The following is a 20407-nucleotide window of genomic DNA, read 5'->3' on the forward strand; positions in this document are numbered from 1 at the left end:
CAGCACTGAGACCCAGCTCAGTGCTCAGCGAGGACATGGGCAGTGCGAGGTGACCGTAGGAGGCCAGAGAGGAACAGTGGTGGACCACACTCAGGAGGATCGATTGGGGGGGGTGTGAAAAGAGAAAGACAGCAGAGGGGTCCTGTTAACAAACCCTGTCGAGAGCACAGAACACCTGGAGCAAGAGTAACAACGTTGCCTTCAATGGTGAATTCCTTATTCCGCATCTGAGCCTTGCCCTTTTCAACCTCAGAGGGCTTGCATGTGGCTGAAAACTGAATGCATTAGGGCTGTCTCAGGATTTGTTATCCCTCTCTCTTCTAAGAGGAATGTAACAAAGGTGCGGCAAGTGACCTTAGCCCCACAGAAGGTAACAGACCTCGATGAGAAGGGAAAGTTACCCAGGGACCCAGGGAGAACTGTAGAAAAAAGAGACCAAGTCCTGGCCTGGATCTAAAACACACACATATGATGGTAAGTCACAATCGGAGAGACGTCTACGGTCACCAAAGAGGAGGACGAGAGTCTGAAGGGACAGAATCATAAAGGACAGCGAAGATGCACTTCAAAGAGAACTCCAGCTAATAGTCCCAGCTGCTGTGGAGATTTACCAAACAACTACAGATGAAAGGCTGTTAAATGGCGTGAAGAATGCCAATCGGCAATCTCAAGAGGAACGTGTCAGTGGAGCGGTGGGATCAGCATCCAACTGGAGTGCGCTGAAGAGCGACAAGAAACAAGGAAGGGAGACAACAGCAAGTGAGCACAGCAGTCAAGAGGAGAAAGACACTCTAGGAGAGGCAGAGGGATGCTGCTCTGGAGGGTAGTTATCAGTTACCCGAGAAGGAGTGGCTTGAAGGTCTAGGGATGGTGCTGGCCAAGGATGGATGGATAAAGCTACCGTGGGGTGAAGGGACTCTCTAGAGGGACCTGCTGAAGACATTAAGAAGACGAGCATCCATGTGTGACATCCTGCATCCCTTCTCTGATGCGCACAGCAGAGCACTCCATTCCTGCCCTAGGTGCTGGGGCTAGAGTGTGAACTTACATCCCCCAAAGGAATCAAATAAAGTAAGCGAAACTTACAAGATAAACAAGGCAGATGTGGAGTCCAGTAATTAGCTCACTGAATGTCAGAGGAGGGAGTCACCTTCTCTACCTTGACAGAACTTTGAATATGATGCTGCTGCTAAGAAACAGGCAACCAAGATGAGGCGCTCACTCTGCATATGAAGCGAAAGCAACTTTCATCACCTTGCTCTTGAGTATGTTGCTAAGAACTTATGAAAGGTCTTCTGGAGGAGGAAAGAAGATTGATGAAAAAATAAATAATCCCACTGACAAAAACGAAGTCCTGGGGTGAAGAAACGTCTTAGTGATTGCTCAAACATGAAACCATGTGTTCAGAATATAGCCTGCTCACGACTCTGGGTTCAGTGAGAGACCTTATTAAACAGAGGAGGAGAGCAATAGAAGAGACATGATGGCCCCTGTCTCTCACAAACACCTGCACGTGCATGTTCACACATTTGTGTATACACCATACACAAACACACGTGCACACTAAGCCAAAATAAATTTTTTTTTGCTTTTTTTTTCGAGACAGGGTTTCCCTGTGGTTTCTAGAGTCTGTCCTGGAACTAGCTCTTGTAGACCAGGCTGGCCTCGAACTCAGAGATCCGCCTGCCTCTGCCTCCTGAGTGCTGGGATTAAAGGCGTGCACCACCACCGCCCGGCAAGCCAAAATAAATTTAAAAACAGAAACAAAATACTTGGGCTTGGAGATGTAGCTCAGTAGTAGAGCGCATGCCTAGCAGCATGTGTGATGATGCCCTGGGTTCAATATTTGGCATCAAAAAAAAAAAAAACCCAGAGATAAACAGACAAATGAACAATCAAACCCCAGACCAACTATCAACCAACTAAACCCAGGAAGAGAATACACTGAACAAAATTGAGGCCTCTACGCTGAAAGTACAAAAAGAAAGAAATTAATGAAGTCCCGAATAAAAGGACAGTCCATGTTCATGGAACGGAAAGATACCATATTATTAAGATGGCAGAGGTTCCCAGACTGATCCATATCGTCAACAAAAAATGAAATGCTGCTTTAATTTTGAAAACATAAGCTGACAAGATGATTAGTAAAGTCAGGTAAAAATCCGAAGGGCCAGATTAGCATGAATGATCTGAGGAAGAACAGGTGAACGACTCATGGTTCTTGAATGTAAAACTAGCAGCTGAAATACAAGCGTGTGGGGCTGGGATAAGGGCAGGCATACTGAACAGCACGATGGAATGAGAGTCAGAAATAAGCCCTTACATCGGGGTTAACAGATTTCCCACAAGGGTTCCAGACTAATTCACCATGACAAAAACAGGCTTTTCAACAAACAGGGATGGGAAAACTAGAAACACAAATAAAAGATGAACCCTATCTCATACCATGCATAAAAATTTAAAAAAATGAATCAAAGACCTAAATGTGAGAGGTGAAATTGTGAAAAGAAAAGAGGACCTCGGGGAGGCGGGACATTTTTACACCACACCAAATGTGCTGGTGGAGGGCAAGAGAGGAAGAAAGGAAGGAAGGAAGGAAGGAGGGAGGGAGGGACCATACCCAAATTAGCAAAAATATCAACGGACAACTAACAACACAGAACACTTGTACATCATGTTTCTGATAACACACTGTTATCCAGTACATCTAAAGAACTTTTAAAGGTTCAACAACAGGCAGACAACGGAACTAAAAATGGGCCAAGAATCTGAGTAAACATTCCCCAAAGAATATACAAATGGCCAGTGAATACATGGGAAGATGTTCAGCATCGTTTGTCACTGAAGAGCCACAATACAAAGGCACAGTGAACTACAACCCCCCCCCCACCCCAAGATGGCTGAGAGAGAGATAGCCAGCAAGCCGCTGGTGAGGAGGCAGACAATGATTCCCTCGTATGTTGCCAGGGGACAGTGAAATGAACCAGATGCTTGGGAAAGGTTTGCAGAGCTATCATGTGACCCAGAAACTTCACTTTCAGCTACCTACACAAAAGAAATGAAAATATACACTAATCCAAAGCCTCACGCATGAATGTTCACGGCAATAGTCTTCACAGTAGCCAGAAAGATAGGAATGAGCTATCGACTGAGAATAAATAATACGTGGCATACATGGACTATTATTCAGCAGTAGAAGAATAAAGTTCCAATGCACGATACAACCTACAAAACTTTATTAGATGTAAAAAGTCACATATACAAGTCAGATGCTACGGGTTTTTCTAAGAAGTCTCCTGAATTGGTAACACCATGGAGACAGAAGGAAGTGCTGGGAAGAGGAGGGATATGGTGATTGTTAACGGGTGATAATAAAAATATTCTAAAATTCGGCAGCTGTGATGGCTGGATGAGTCAGTGCATATAAACCCCACAAAACTGCACTTTGAAGAGGTGCACTTTGCAATACGTGATGCATATCTTAGCAAAAATGGTCATAAAAAATAACTCCAAGTGAGAGAAAGTTAACCGATTTACTACTTAAGAAGGAAGTCTTGGGCCTGGAAAGTGAGCTCAAGGGTTAAGGGCATTTGCCGATTTTGCAGAGGACCTGGATTTGGTTCTCAGTTCCTACAAGATAACTCTCAACCATCTGTAACTCCACTTGCAGTTCTGGCTCCCTCTTCTGGCTTCTGTGGGCACTGCACGCACATGGTGCACATGTATACATGCAAGCGAACATGCATGCACATAAAATAGAAACAAATTAATCTTTTAAAAAATAAGTAAGACATTGCATTAAAAGCATGATACGTCAGAGACTAGAAAAGTCTGTAACATGTGCTGTATTTTTGGAACTGAAGAAGCTGTTGATTATGGCATCAGTTTATGTTACTACATTAAGGGAAAAAAAAGGAGGCCCCAGGAGGACCCTCCCTCTTCCAGAACTGGGTATGTGTATGAAGCAATAAAGGCCCATGTCCTATTTAAACTTCAAAGAAACCTAGGCTCCGGGGGAAGAGTGGTTGAAAAGCTTTGAAACTATGAGTTCCAAGTCTGAATGCAGAGCCTTGCAATCTGAGTAGTAAACATTACTTCACAGTCAGGAAAACCTTAGGTAGAAAAATCTAATTTATAGCAAGTCTCAATTGACAATACTTTTTAAGATGCCATTGAGATCATCCACTGTGTATGAAAGCCGGTCTTAGAAAAATGAGATGTAGGTTTATACAGATGTAATTCATTTAAGTCATCTGGAAAAATACCCAATATATTACATAGCCTAATTCTCAAAGGAATTATAAGTGGCTGAAAAACCCTGAGTAACTCTGGAATCTAATCAGTACTTGAAAACACCTAATAAAACAACCAGTTGGCATTCTTCTATTTCCCAGGGTGGCATAGTTGAAGAAGCCAAATGCAGGCTGAGGGCTGCATCTGTCTCTGCAGTTACGTGCATTTAATACCCTACTACCACATCTTGAACTCAATCCCAAGTGAACAATCCTAATTTAGACAGAGTATTTACCTGAAACTATGTTCATAAAAATATTAGTCAGAACTAGGCAAAGGAGAAAGGATGTAAATGCCAAATGCTCAAAGAATGGCTAGCAGACTATGGCACACCCCTATAATTTTCATGCTGCGTTTCAGTTTTAAATGGTGTTTAGAATATTCAAGGATTTGAGAAACTATTTATATTATAATGATATGCAAACATTGGCTGGTAGAAGCCTAGAACGATTTGCCAATATGCTGCTCTGTTTTGTGTGTGTGTGTGTGTGTGTGTGTATGTGTGGTGCTAAGTCAAACTTGAATCTTGCACACAGCAGTCCTGCACTTTGTTGGATACCAGCTTTAAGAAAACAAAGTATAAGAATAAAAATTGGGAGAAAGTACTAGGTAGCTCTGGGCACCTTCCTCCCAAATTTTATTGTTTTTCAGGTTAATTATCACAGCTTCTTTTGCATTCCCAAACTATAGCAAATATTGTTAGAAAAATTTATGATGACTAGTGTCATGTTTTTGGGGTGACTAATTCATTATGATTTGAGTTATAAAGTTGGACCACAGAATAATTAAATGATAAGACAACAATATGTGTATAATGTGCTTATTCTCCACTTTCCCCACACAGTTTGAGCATGCACATAGAAAATTTCTCTTAAGTATTAAGATAAATGAATAAGATGCTATATTTCACCTTGATTCAAAATAATCATCATTAGCTTTGGGCTCAGTTTGTTCTATTTATTCAGTTACTTGTGGTTTGAAGGCATGGTACTGATTTGAGAGCTTTCTCCCTTTTGGTTTTTGCAGAGGTGGGGGACATTGTGCTGGGCAAGCACCACCTCTGAGCTAAAGCTGCAAGAGCTTTCTTCAATTTTTGATGCAGGAATTTAATCTTTTGCAGTTTCCCACCATTTGTGGGATGTTTCCGTAGTCCTCAGACTAGCCTGGGGATTCCTGGTCTTCCTGTCTCAGCGTCTCAAGTGCTGGGATTACAGGTATTTGTCACTGTGCCTGATGGTGTGTGTGCTTTCATTTGTCGCTAAATTCTTTCTATTTGATTCCTTCTTTAAACTATTGGTGCCAATGGCTACATACAAATAAATCTATGTTTCAACAACTAACTGTACATAGTGTGTGTGCACGTGAGTATGTGTGTGCACGTGTGTGCATGTATGTTTGTGTGCATGTGGAGGCCAAAAGGTTGATACTGAGTGTCTTCTTCAATCATTCTCCACCTTATTTATTTGCTTGTTTATTTGTTTATTTTAATTTATTTATTGAGAAAGGGTCCCCCATTGAACATGGAGCTTATGAATTGGCCAACAAGCTCTAACCATTTACCTGTCTATACCTCACTACTGCAGAGATTATTCTGTGTTCTGCTTTTTTGGTTTCTGTTTTGTTTTTCCAGACAGGGTTTCTCAGTGTAGCCCTGGTTGTCCCGGAACTCCCTCTGCAGACCAGGCTGGCCTTGAACTCACAGAGGTCCACCAGCCTCTGTCTCCTGAGTGCTGGGATTAAAGGCGTGCACCACCACCCCTGGCTCTGTGTTCCGCTGAATTCGGTCTGAATTCGGATCCTCCTGCTCTTGCATCACATTACTGATCGAGCATTTCCCACAGCTTGACCTGCACTTTTTATTGACATAAAATGAGCTACTGATTATGGCATCATTAAATCGTGATATTTAATCACAATTAGTCATTATTACCACTGCAGTAAAAACACCCAACTCTTCCAGCAAAAACTTTCCACACAGATATGGTGACGTCAGTAACAAGTGCTACAAACCAAGAAACTTTCTAAAGACTCTTACCTTGAATTTTCTTGAAAACTCTGGAATTCATAAACTTTAAAAATCTATCTGCATAAAAACTTGGTCTATGAACTGAAACAGTGTCCTGAAAAAAAAAAGAAAGACGACAGGCTTGTCTCTTAGAGTTCATCTCGAGTTGGAAGAATGGCTCTGTCAGCTAGTGTCTGAAATCAAACATGGCCAACAACTAGAAGGAACAGAAAGCTAGGGCTGGGGGCAGCCAGCAAGACTTAGTCATCATAGAGAGTCTATGTGCTCAAGATAACATGGAGCATGAAGGGACGGCGAGACAGCCAAACAACTGCTCCATGAACAAAAATTGTCTGTCCTGTCATAATGCCACCAGGGCTTATAGGGACATATATATTTTCTTTCTAGCAGACAACTAGCAGTCTAGGGACTGTATGGAATGAAGGTTGTCACTTGTAATGAACACACTATTTATATAAGGTATCCACGTTTATAGCTATGGTTGCCTGCAACTCCGCAAGGGGCAGTTAAGAAGGGCAGTCCTCAGTCACATCGTAAAGAACAGAAACAGATTGAATTGAATGGCCAGGTTCCTCTCATGTTCTGCAGGAATCCTTAGGAGTGACAGGTCATTTTCCTATGATCCAGACAATACCCTGCACGAAGCAGCTGATTCTCTATGTTCACCTGGTAGATGCTCTATTTTGAATATAAGTTTCTGGACCTCAATAATGAAGTTTCTAAAAGTTCAAATGTAGACACTATGCAGTGGGGTTCAGGGAGTGTTGAGCCAGAAGTTAGGTGACCTGCGCCAGGTGCGAGGTCTAATTTTAAGGGCTGTGTGATACGGGGAGCAGCTAGAATCTCAGGACCTCAGTTCCTTTATCCACAAACACACTGTTCCATGAATCTACGTACACCTAGTTAGAAACAGCTGCAGTTCTGTAAGTGGGCAGTTACAAGGGCACAACTCTTCCGTCACATTAAGAACGCTGAGCTCCCTCAGGGAGGGGAAATGTAACTGACATTTGTTTCTGATGGGACAAGTGCTCTTCTAATGGTACTGGCGGTTTCTGTCTGCGTGGACCACTTCTCAGAGCAGGTGCCATGACTTACAAATATTGGTAAGAAGCTAGGGGAGGCCGGGCGGTGGTGGCGCACGCCTTTAATCCCAGCACTCGGGAGGCAGAGGCAGGCGGATCTCTGTGAGTTCGAGACCAGCCTGGTCTACAAGAGCTAGTTCCAGGACAAGCTCCAAAGCCACAGAGAAACCCTGTCTCGAAAAACCAAAAAAAAAAAAAAAAAAAAAAAAAAAAAAAAAAAAAAAAAAAAAGAAGCTAGGGGAATCCATGGCTGACTGACACTCAGCCCTCCCCTTGAAAGGGCCTCCATAATTGTTATATTTGATCTAAAAAACTGTCTAAATAAGAAACACGTTTTGTAAACAAACAAAAATAAGTCTTGGTTATCACTGATGGCTTCACAAATGCATAACAAATAGAGAGATTTTTCTTATGACCAAGCTAAAGATCAGAGGACATGTTTTCAACAGACAAAGATAGAGACCCTTTGCTAATATGAGACCAGATCCCCGACCTGCTAATGGACTAAAACCTGCTAATAAAACACCGAATGACCTTGGGTTATTCGGCATCTACCTTCTGTGTTCAAGGAGCTGTGAGGTTCTTATCTTCCTCAGCTGGGAGACCTAAAATTATCCTACCTTGACTTTTTCATAAGAGGAACTCCTGATCTGACTAAGCCTAAGGCAGATTCTTAGAAACAACTTTGTGAGCCTATATTTAACAGTGCATCCTGACGGAAGCCAGTTGTCAGTCTGTGAGCAAGACGTCCTTCTTTTATAATGAAAGGCTATTAACAATCTACCACAGAACTGAAAAATGCTTATGCCTTTCCAGAAAGGGCGAGAACAGCATCTGTAATCTATTCTCTTTCAAAAGAAGGCATCCACTCACACCTTAAAGGGAAACGAGCCATCAAGTCTTTGGCCAATGGACTCTGTGGACATGTCACCACCAGTCATTAACTGTGGGAGGCTCAGTTCTGTCAGCAGCAGAGGTATCGAATCTAACATGCAGCAGACAGGAGTATGTATGTGTGAGACGGAAGGGAGGAGGGAGTTTGCCCTCTCTAGCTGATGTTTTCTTCACCTGGTGATTTCCTGCCACTCAGGCTATATGGATGTGTGTGTGTGTGTGTGTGTGTGTATGTGTGTGTGTGTGTTCATAACAGAGATTAAAGAGATGGCTCAGCACATACTGTTCTTGTAAAAGACCCAGGATGGGTTCTTAGCATCTATGCCAGGTAGGTGCTGTAACTCCAGCCCTGGGAGACCTGATGCCCCCGACCTCCATGGGCAGAGGCACTCAGGTGACATATACATGCATGCTCAGATACACATAATTAAAAATAATAAAGTAAATGTTTAAGAAAGCTCTTAGCATTTGTAAAGGCATTCCCCGGCAACACTTTCACTTTGTGTGTCGTTACCATGTGTCAGACGTTGCGCTGCACATGGACATGCGGTATCCCCCGACACACCGAGAGAAGGCAGGTACTGGACCCTTACTGATGAGAAAACTGATTTGCTTTCTCACGTGGCCAGTCGAGTAGGAAACTGGTTCCAATCCATGGCTGTTCACCATCACAGTAAGGGCTCAAAACCTTCTTTAATCCAGGCTTCCAGAAACTTCATTCTAAGGGCCCCAGTCTTCCCAGAGCCTTTGAAAAAGCCCCTCCACCTTACCCATCACCTCACAAAGGGAACCTCTGCACCCCCATAGGAACAACCACAGTTTTATTTTCCGGGGCTGTACCTGACTGTTGGACTAGAACACATTTATTTGAACAGCTATTCAAATTTACGTGGTCTTGTTCTGAGACTAGAACCACTCTTCCCACCTAAGATTCTGAGCACGCAAAGACCTCTGCTCTCCTCTGAGTCTAGTGACAGCTACAGATGGCCTAGAAGTGCCCACCGTTTAACAAGGCAAAGGTCACTCACCCCATCATAAACAAGAGCTTTCCAGGAATGTTCTAACTTCTTCATCAACCTAAAAAAATAAACAGATGGGGGAAATACCACTGAGAATGCAAAACCGCTTTCACTTGGTGAATTTTCAGAAAAAAAAAAGTTTGATTACTTTAAAAATAATGGAAGACCACTTCCCCAAATTTCTCACCTATATGACTGGAGAATATCAATAATGCCCATGAATAAAAGCAGCTTTTCTCCCTTATGGCTTTTAGCTGGAATGCCTCCCATTCTGTAGATAGAGCAAAGGGTAAAAGATTTTAGAACATGAGTATAGAAAGCTAAAATTCATTACGAATTGTACACTGAAAACATTAAGAATTCTAGACTACTGCTTCCTTTATTGCCATAAGTTTTCATCAGCTTAAAGGATAATAACTTCATAGCTGTCAAGTCTGAGCAGTCAGATGGGAGGAATCTAATTACAAAACCACTTCTTTGTAAAAATTATGAGTGAAGGAGGATTTTTAGAGCAGTATAAGAAATCCCCTTTTTAAGAAGGCAATACTAGCTAGCATCATGGAACAGTGTGATGGAGGAGTGTCTCTGCGTTAATTTCATTGGTTAATAAAGAAACTGCCTCGGCCCTTTAATAGGACAGAAAATTAGGTAGGCGGAGTAAACAGAACAGAATGCTGGGCAGAAGGCAGTGAGGCAGACGCTTCAGGAGTCGCCATAGGCAGTTGCCATAGCTCTCCTCTCCAAGATGGACGCAGGTTAAGAATCTTCCTGGTAAGCCACCTCTTGTGGTGCTACATGGTGCTACACAGATTACTAAAGATATGAGAATTAGGCAATAAGAGGCTGAAACTAATGGGTCAGGCAGTGTTTAAATGAATACAATTTGTGTGTTGTTATTTCAGGGCATAAGCTAGCCAGGCAGCCGGGAGCAGGGCTACAGTAGTGCCTGCCAAGCATGCCTGAAGCCTTGAGGTTGATCACCAGAGCTGCAGAAAATCCCAAGCATGGTGGCAGATACAAGAAGTAGAGGCAGGAGAATTAGGAATTCAAAGCCATTCTTGTCTCCGTAGAAAGGCCAAGGTCAGCCTACATTAAAATAATATTACTTTCTGAACTAAAGAATCCTGTGTTTTCCGTGAGACTGAAAAATACATAGAGACCTGTTATGGTAGAGCACACCATTAATCCTAGCACTCAGAAGACAGAGGCAGGTGGATCTGTATGTTCAAGGCCAGCCTGGTCTATACAGTGAGTTCCCAGACAGTCAAAGCCACATAATAGAGAGCTCCTGTCTCAAAAAAACCTAACCAATCACCATCCTCCCAACCCCCCCCCCCCCATAGAAGAAGACATATAAGAAAATTTGTGCAACTAACTCCTCAGATATGCTTGTGCAGGGTGAGTGTATGTATGTATGGACATATGGATTAATTTGAAGAGATTATTGGATTGAGCAGTTTTGTAACTTCAGCATTCCCTTTGTTAATGTGGAATCCTTTCTCACAGCAGTGGCAATGTGATTGATAGCCATGTGGCATTTCCCAAGGTGGATACAGACTCACTGGTTCAGTGGATTACTGGCTATTTAGAGAGAATTGTCAGCAAGGATTTGAACAAAGGCTGACCACGTGTTAGTGTCCTTGATGAGAGACAATTGTGCATCCGGCTTAGTCTTTGCCTGCGAATCCTCGAAAGCAGGGCATCAGGCCTTGGGAAATAATTTCCTCTGTCTCCTTGCTCAGCAAGTTCACATGATGAGTCAACCTTTTCAACAACCTTCTCTGGTTGCTTTCTACTGTAGAGTGTGCACTTTACATATGCAAATGAAGCCCGCGGTTACTAACACATCCGGCCGAGGAGAGAAACATCTGCTAGGTTGCAGAGGTGAGACCAACAGAATCTCCTTATACAGATTACAAGCTCTGAAGTGCCAGTATCATTCGTACCATGTGTTTATGTAAGTAAATAAATGAACATGAATAAACATGTACTCATGTTTATTCAAATCCAGAGTTCATCCTTCCCTCTTCTGGTAGATGTTTTGAATGTGTAGCAAATGAGGGGAAAACATTTTCAGCCATTGTTAAAAAAAAAAAAAAAAAAGGAACTGTTTAAGACCAAAAGCCACATGGGTGAAACACTGATACAAACTCGAGAAACTGCCCCTCATCTAGCTGTCTAGAGATGAAGAGAGATAAAGTTGGTTTAAGCCATTTGCTGCCAGCCAGGAATCTATTCCCAGGGTACCATCCCTGGGGGAGGTGATTGCCTGCAACTACTCAGTGACTGGGGTACCCGAAACCAGGATAGGGGCGTGGCTGCACTTACGTGTCTGGATTCTCCGCAATGATCCCATCTGCAGGCTTGCCTGGACCCTGAATGGATTCCATGGCCGTGGAGTAGAGGACTTTCTGTATCCCTGGCCGCTTTGCGTCGGGCACATTTTGTAAGGGCTCCTCTTCTTTGTCTTTAAGGGAATGGTCCAAGATGTGGATGCCCAGCAAAAGGCTGTAGTCCATGATCTTGAAGCTTTCCAGCACCTGAGGAAGGAAAAGACCCAGGAGGTTGGTCCACACAAAGAGCCTGTGAGTTCCTGAGCTCGGGGTCAGCAGACATGACACACCCGCACTTGAGAGGCAGACAGGCAAAACATCAAAACCCGATTCCTCCTTGTTATTATTAGTCTACTGGCAGAAAGGACTGCCATTGTGGTGGGAAAACAAAACTTTTATGCAAATCTAAAGGAAGCACCTCTCCCTTCCACAACGGATTCACTAATAGCATTTATTGATGGCGTTCCACAAACCAGGTGCCAAGTACTTCCCTTGGATTAAGCCGTCGCAACAACGCTGTGAGCTGGTATTACTGCTGTCTCTGGCACACAGATGAAAACCATGGAGATACAAGAACCTGCCTGGTCCCAGACAGCACATCAGGGACAGATCCAGGAGGCAGACTCTGGCAATCACATTCTTGCTCAGCCCAGGAACGGAGAAACCACAGCCCAGACTCCCGAGTGCATCAGCCCCAGCAGGAACTCAGCTTTTGCCTGGGTTCCATTCTCCACATCTGAATCTCAAGTTTAGCGAGGACCTTTTCTCAAAGCCTAGCTCTCAAAGTTGCCAATCATTTCCCCAGAGCAGGTCTTTTGAATTTAATAATATATATGTGATCTCAACAACGAGAGAGCTGAATGCTTAATTGTCTACCCTATAGACCGTGGGGAAGGAAAGGAATCAAAAATGGTTCAGTGTCGCCGACAAATGAGGGAAAAGGACGGGACACAAGGTCTTGGCGACTGTCCCTCAGACTGTTAGAGTGCAGGGGGACTCGCACACCCGGACCAGCCTTAGATGGGAAGAGCCTGTTCAGGAGGCATGCCCTCAAGTCAGATCTTTCCCTGTATGAATATTCTCCTTTTCTACTAGATGTGAGAGAGTTGTCCAGACCATAGATGGTTGTATTCCTTGCCATTTCCCACCAATATCTACTTAGCAAGTGAAAACCCGTTCAGCCACAGATAGCGTATTAGTGAAAGATCCATGAGGAGACTCTGGCTTTCACACTCGTAATCAGAATTAATCCTTGGCCAATACAGGATCAAAATCCCAGAATTCTTCATGCGCCTCATTTTCCTTGTGCCTAAACATGTTTAGAGCAGATATTTTGCTATTTGAAACGGGGTTTGATGGGAGAAAGAATACTTGTGGATGCATACAAGAATACTTCAGGGAGGCTAGGTGAGAAGGGGCTTCATGAAGTCAGACAATGCATAGTCTCTGAAATATGCTGGTCCCTGAGGTCTCAGTCATCGTTGCCATTAATGATGAACATATAATGGGCTGAGAACAAGTTTTAGTTATTCCAGAGAATTCATCCTTCAACTGTTTTTTTTTTTTTTTGTTGTTGTTGTTTTTTCGAGACAGGGTTTCCCTGTAGTTTCTAGAGCCTGTCCTGGAACTAGCTCTTGTAGACCAGGTTGGCCTCGAACTCAGAGATCCACCTGCCTCTGCCTCCCGAGTGCTGAGATTAAAGGCGTGCACCACCACCGCCCGGCTCTTCAACTGTTTTTATAAATAGCATTAGGGATGAAACAGAGCCTGGTGAATATTCTTCAACTTTTGATAAGCTAAAGTTATATTTTTAGAGTGGAGACAGACAACAATTGTGAGTAGAGTCATATCATTTGAGAGGCCTGGGATAATGAAATTATGTTTCCAGAGGTCTGTGTATGCTCTTATAGCCATGGAAAACCAGCAGCCCCCCGCCCCAACTAACTGAAGTAGGAGTCACACCAGAAAGGGAGGAGGAAGTTTGGAAAGATGGGTGATGTTGACTATCATTGGCTCAGGGCTCAAGAATCAGACCCATCAGTCAGTTCTCCACAGAGGCATGCCACTGCATGCCCTTCCACAAAGCAGAGGACACCACGGGAAAGAAGCCTGCTTCGTGTCAGGGTGCCACTGACTCAGCCTCTGAAAAGAAATACTAAGGGAAGCAGGACGTCCTTCATACAGAAACAAGGAGGGATAGCCCCAGTCCTACTTCTCCATCATATAGAAATGATGGCTTGGGAACAGTCCCCACCCAGACAGCCCAAGGCCTCTTCATCATCGCCATGGTCAGAGTATGCATTTTCTGCACATTCATCAGCCCTAGGGCTTCCTTTCTGAGAGACACTGGTGGATAAGGAGTTGGGGTTAGAGAGCATAAGCCCCATGACCTCAGGTGGGTATCCTTATGCGTAAAATTGTTAGAATAATATTGCCTATTACATACGGTACTTGTGAAAATTAAATATGGTAATCCTGATGAAGAGCTTAGGAAGTTTTCTCATATAAAGTAACCACTCAAATTAACTGCTATCTCTATTCATTATGATAATTCATCACAAACTATTCCTTGTACTAGTTTGAGAATACACACATATCACTCACTAGAAGCAAACACCTATGGAGTTCCAATTCCGAAAACAAAAAAATTCATTAAAAAGTCCAACAAAATACAGAAGTATTCCAGCCTGTTCATGGGTGTGGCTTTTGGGGGGAGTCCAGATTTCTTTAAAAGCTGTGGGTCTCTAGTCATGTTTTGGGGAGTTGCACCAATTACAGACCAAACATTTATTACTCATATCATCCCAGTCGTTTCGTTAAAGGAACCGACTTACCTGCCAGAAATATAACGCTCATGAACTTTAAGAGAGAGCAGTAGCCCCATTTCAGTTTGTCATGCAGGTGCACGTATTTCAAAAAAGTCTGTGTGATGTCACTGTGACTGCTGGGTTCTATATAGTACATGTGCAATTGAAAACACAAGCTACCACATCCCAGGTGCCTTTCCATCTATCTTGGGCAGGACTTGACTCCTTCACTGAGAGAGAGGAAACAGGAACAGTTCTCAGAACTACAGAAAGACTGGAGTCAGGTTAGGATGTGGCGAAGTTTTAAAGTGGGATGGCTCCTTCTCTCTCAGGAACCAGTCGGAACACACACTGCAAGTACTGGGAAGAATGTCCATCGACTGCCTTGATGGGAGACCATGATAACTGAAAGAGGTTGGGGCAGCAGAGCAGTGGGCATGCAAAACGGAGATGACCTTGCTAAATTATGCGTATGTGCGACTCAGAGGTCAAGTTTAGCCACCCCCTTCCTGTAGGAAATTCCTGAATTATTACCTTTGGCTCGTTCTCCTTCCTAAACTATAGCCTGTATATTCCCAGTGGCCTCTGGGTATTTTAAAGCTTCTTCTAAACACTTTATATTGTAACCTAAACTCTTGTTTTGTCCCAAAGCAATTCTTGCCCCTGACTTCCCTCTTTTATTTGAAGTCACTACAATGTAAATTTTAGACTCCAAGGAGCCCTTTCCTTTCATTAGCTGCCCAGTCCTGCAGCTGGTGTTATCAAAACATTCCTCTTCTCTAATCATTCCATTCCAGCTTCCCTTTCAGATCCGTTCAGTGACCCCTTGCAAGACTAGGTGACATCATACCCCGGCTCAAAGCCTCCTGACCTGCCATTGCTTGTGGCGAGGTCTCAATTTCACATCAAAGGCCTTTGCTCTCATGGCTTCAGTCCATGTCTTCTTGTTTGACACCAGCTTAGATTCACCCCCCAGCTACTTAAATTTCTAAGTTATTCCTAAGGGTGCCGGGAAGATACAAGCCCCTGATGTTTTTGCTCATGCTGCTTCTTCTACAGACTTTTTAGTTTTTCAACTCAGGGAGGGATTTTTTACATCCTAACTCATATTCCATGAAAGCTATATTATAAATGGTTGGGAACAAACATTCCCTCTGTGCTACAATGATTGAGCCCAGGTTCTGGCTGCAGTTTTCGTATCAGAAAGAAGATGCTGTGCTCACCGAAGGCTTGTTCTACTCTGTGCTTCCTGCGGTGGAAGGAATGCACATTGGTTATATCGGTCCATATCTCCATGCAAATAAAAAGAAGAAGGTTTGGCCACAAAGCATCTCTGACACTACACTCCTGATTACGAGGCCTGTGCAAGAATCCCAGCACTGAAAACATTTACTCTGACTGTGTGCTGTGTTGTCAGAAAAACGAACATAAAAGTTCCCTGTGTTTTCAAAGCGACTTACATTACGGGCATTCTGTACTCCGTTCAAAGGGAAAACTAAGACGATATTTGCAAACACTGCCATTTACTGTTTAGCGTGCACACAACTAAATGGCAGATAAAAGGGAGGCCGTTTTGATGTAAACAAGGCTGGGAAGACCGTTCCATTGCTCTTTGGGAAGCCTGTCCTAGGCTGGGTTACGAATGGACTCTTTAATCACTCAGGGACTGGCTCTAAAATGGAGGCTGAATTGTGTAACACATAAAATTAAAAAGGATTAGAAATTTGGATACTGCCTATTTGATGGATACAAGTATTGCTTTAATATAGTATTTGAATTTGATATGAATTTAAATGTATGATATAATGCCTTGGGTATTTTTTTTTTTTTGGTTTTTCGAGACAGGGTTTCTCTGCAGCTTTAGAGCCTGTCCTGGAGCTAGCTCTTGTATTACAGGCTGGTCTCGAACCCACAGAGATCCGCCTGCCTCTGCCTCCTGAGTGCTGGGATTAAAGGCGTGCGCCACCACCGCCCAGCATGCCTTGGGTATTTTATTTTTTAAAAATTAAAATATAATTACCCCATGTCTCCTTCCCTTCCCTCCCCTTCACCAAATCCCTTCCATGTCTCTCTCCCTTGTACTCTCAAATTCATGACCTTGTTTTCTTTAATTTTAAAAGGGATCCTTAACATTAGGAGAATTATACTGAAATATATGTATCAATAAAGGATATGAGGAGTGGAATGAGCTTCCAACTGTACATAGAGAAAGAGTGAGCGAGACTGGCTGTGAGATGAAAATGAACACGGGACATATATGCACATACACCTGTATGTATAAATACATACACAAACATATGTGTATATGTATATTAATTGTAGCATTCCGCCCACTTTTATGTACGTTAGAACTTTTCAAAAATAAAGTTTCATGTTCTCTTTTGAGACGCTTAGAAAAATGCATTTTAATCTTCGGCTGGATAATTTGCCCCTGCCTCAGCAGCTGATGGGATAACGAGGGGACCTATGAAAACACAGATCAGAAATAGGGGACAGAAACGCAGCGGGCCGAGCAGAAGGCTGGCTTGTGCCTTCTGCTCCTCTCAACTGGCCATTCTGTGTCCAAAGACCAAACAAACGAACACCAAAATATGGAGCTGATGGGAGAGATTCATCAGGGTCCCTGGGCAATTTCTCTAGCTGGTCTATATATAGTCACGAAATTAAGGATTAATAACTGGTACAAAATATTTGTAGTAATCCAATAAGATAAGTCAATTGAAAATGGTATCCTGGAGATTTTATGCAAATAGCTATCCCTGGAATGAACTGATCTGAAGAGAAATGGATCCAGTGGCCTGCTATTGCTTGCTAAGGCAGCCCCTCAGAGTATAGCGCTAGATTGCGTGTACGTGCAAGTCCAGTTAGGCTGAATGCTGTCTTTTTCATTTAACTTAATTTCCTCAATAAAGCTCAGAGTGTTCTTTGCTAATCTAATAAAGAGAAAATACAGACATAGAATTTTAGCTAGTAAATCAGAATGGATTAAATATTAAATCCTTAGTCTAGTTCAAGGCTAACTCCGGATGATGCCGAGCTGACCAGCACAAAGGCAACTTTTCGATTTCCCTTTGACTTATAAAACTTGAAGTGACAGAATTATGTTCTGTGCTTTTGAAACAATCACCTACCACTCAAGATTTTACATGCAAACATGCATATTTATGTGTACAGTAACACACACACGCATCATTCATATACATGGTTGTTTTGAAACAAAGTCTCCACAGTCCAGGTTGACCTTGAACATGCCTCAGTCGCACATGTGAATTTCGGTGTGACATGGTATTTAAATCACAAGCAGCTTCACAGACGATGAAGACGACGGCAGCCACAACCACTGTAGAAATCAGGACCGACTTCAGCTCTTCAAAGTTTAAGTCAAGGAGGTTACTTCTCAGGCCTGGCAGGGTTCCCAGCTCCCGGTTCCCTTTCTCTACTCTCTGTAGACTTTTTTTTTTGTTTGTTTCCATTTGAATGAGAGGGAGGGCTGTAACAATCCGTGCTATGACAACCCTGCAGCTCCTGTAACCAATGAGAATTTTCAACAGCTGCTCGCATAGGATTCGCTGTCATGGATTTAGTCCCCAGCTGTTTGTTCCCTTGGAACCGTCTCATATCTCAGAAAGAGGTCTTGTTTTAATGTTCATAGGATGTCCTAATCACAGCTGCTGCAAGAGTTGGCAAGCGGCAACAGGCTTCATTAGGTTTTTCATTAAGCTTTAAGAATGAAAATGTTTGGACTACTGATTTTTTTCCGTGAGCCATCACTTATGATATATCCCCTCATGCCCCTCCCACCTCCTGTCTACTTTGGCAAAGGCTTTTCCAGATTCCTCCAGAAGCTACCCCAGCACCTCATCGTCAGAGCCTGAGGACCAGGCAAACTGGTCTTCTATCGTCTGATAACCAGTTAGGTTATGACGTAAGGTTTTAACTTCAGTGTCTTTCTAGAGGTAAAGGGAGATGATGGAGAACCATGGGTTTGGGCTCAGAGGGACCTGGCTATGAGGCACTGGTAAGTTCAGTAGACCCAGGAAGCTTAATCCTGTGTCAAGAAAGAGCCCGGGCCACTCATTTCCTAGAGGCATAGTAAGGACAGAGAAAATCTGCCTCTAAGAGTGAGCACTGCCCGAGTCAAAGCAAGTCCACAATCAGTGTTAATTGAGGCAGCCTATGGATGAGCTGAGCCCAGGAAACATGTCTTTAAGGTACATAAATAATGTATTTTACATATATTTGATGAATTCTTAGTAGGTATTATGTGTTTTAAGTGGTTTAAACTACTTTGGTATATATAGGTTATATTGAAGATAGAGTCTTTTTTCTTCCTAACTTTTGCAAAATACTGAGAATTATGTGTCTGGCTTACACTGAGGTATCTTTTGCTTGGTAGAAAATCAGGAATGAGCAACACAGAAGAATACCTTTTTTTTTTTTTTTTTTTTTTTTTACAGCTACCCTGTCACCATCCCACACTGGCCATCTGTCCCTTCTGTTACTGTCAGCAGGGGACTCTTTCCCATCAGCCACACATACTGCAACCAACCTGCAGCAACTGGCAAGAACAGGGACAAACATCAGCCCCTTCCCTAAGGCTCACGAACAACTGTAATGTGTCGCAGTCTTACATGGGAGAGTTAGTCATCATCAATGACAGAGGAGAAGGAGAAGTCAACACAGCTGCACATCTGTGCACACCAGCCAAGTGAGCAATGCAGTTTTAGTTATGTTGCATAACACAACAGCCAACGAACATGTAAAGGAGACACAACTGACTTTTCTCCCTTTCAGGGAAAGTCATGAGTCGGCTCTTACTAAAATCTGCTTCTGTCACCTTAATGATTAGGTTAGACCCACTATGTCCAAAACTTGCTGTCCTTAGGTCCAAGGCTTCTTCAGAAGGTAACACTGAATGAGTTGTCCAGCAGGCTGTGGATGCGGAACTAAAGCCACTTGGCTTCTGTTCTTACAGCAATTAAGAGTCTAGTGCAGACATTAAAATCAGAGCAATAAGCACTGTATAATGCAGACATAATGATGATGACTACACAATGGCTTTGGATGAAGCCCCGTGAGACTTTAGCCTCATGGAAATGGTTATTATGAGAAACACACACCTGAAATCCCAGAACCTTAAGCCGCACGGCATCAGCACCCACAGGCCTGTTATCAGCTGCCGGCCTTGACTGTACATTGTTTTCATTTCCCCTTTCCGCTCTCTTGCCAATACCCTTGAACTGCTTCACCGCCGGCTGCAGCCTTTGCTTTCCTGGAGTACATACTCAGGTGACGTTTCAACGAGAGACTTCAATACACGTGGATAGAGACCGAAACGAAACAAGGAAATGCTGTTGGTAAGCACGGGGGGGGGGGGGGGGGGGGGGGGGAGGATAGGGAGAACCCGGACCATTCACACCGGCTTGTGGGAGGGGAGAGGAGGCAGCAAGGCTGGAAAAGGGGGCATCGGCTTCTAGAAATGTAAACATGTACTTGTCACACGATGCAGTAACAGCACGCAAGCACTTGTCTCAGAGGAATGAAAACTTACGCCGGGTAAAAATTGGGGCAAAAGTTTTCACGGTAGCTTCCTGGAACCATCAAAAAAACTAACCCCTCCTCATCCCCATATCCTTTAGCAGGTTAATATTAAACTAGTATATTCATATCACAAAATACCACTCAGCAGTAAAAAAAAAAAAAGCTAACTATCGATATAGGATCTGACATGAATGATCTGAAGGGCATTACGGTGGCTGAGAAGCCAGCACAGTTTCATGCTGTTAATAGCTTTTTATTTATTTTTTGTAGTTTTTGTTTTATGTAGCTCAGGCTGGCCTTGAACTCCTGATTCCCTTCCTGCCTCTACCTCCCCAGCATTGGGACTACAGGTGTGCATCCCTACACTCATCTCTGTATACAATATTCTTAAAATGCCAAATTATAGACATAA

At 43.2% G+C, this 20407-nt stretch overlaps 1 protein-coding gene across 1 annotated transcript in view; it reads right to left on the reverse strand.

Moving 5' to 3' along the window:
* The window catches only part of Pip5k1b (phosphatidylinositol-4-phosphate 5-kinase type 1 beta), a 263329-nt gene that overhangs the window by 63612 nt on the left and 179310 nt on the right, over positions 1-20407 (reverse strand). The window contains exons 8-11 of the mRNA XM_038338361.1: positions 11643-11854; positions 9502-9585; positions 9324-9372; positions 6329-6413 (exon numbers count right to left, since the gene is read on the reverse strand). Coding sequence (XP_038194289.1) covers positions 6329-6413; positions 9324-9372; positions 9502-9585; positions 11643-11854 — 430 coding nt within the window. The remainder of the gene's footprint in view (positions 1-6328; positions 6414-9323; positions 9373-9501; positions 9586-11642; positions 11855-20407) is intronic.

This window comes from Arvicola amphibius, chromosome 1, assembly GCF_903992535.2.
Source record: "Arvicola amphibius chromosome 1, mArvAmp1.2, whole genome shotgun sequence".
NCBI lineage: Eukaryota > Metazoa > Chordata > Mammalia > Rodentia > Cricetidae > Arvicola > Arvicola amphibius.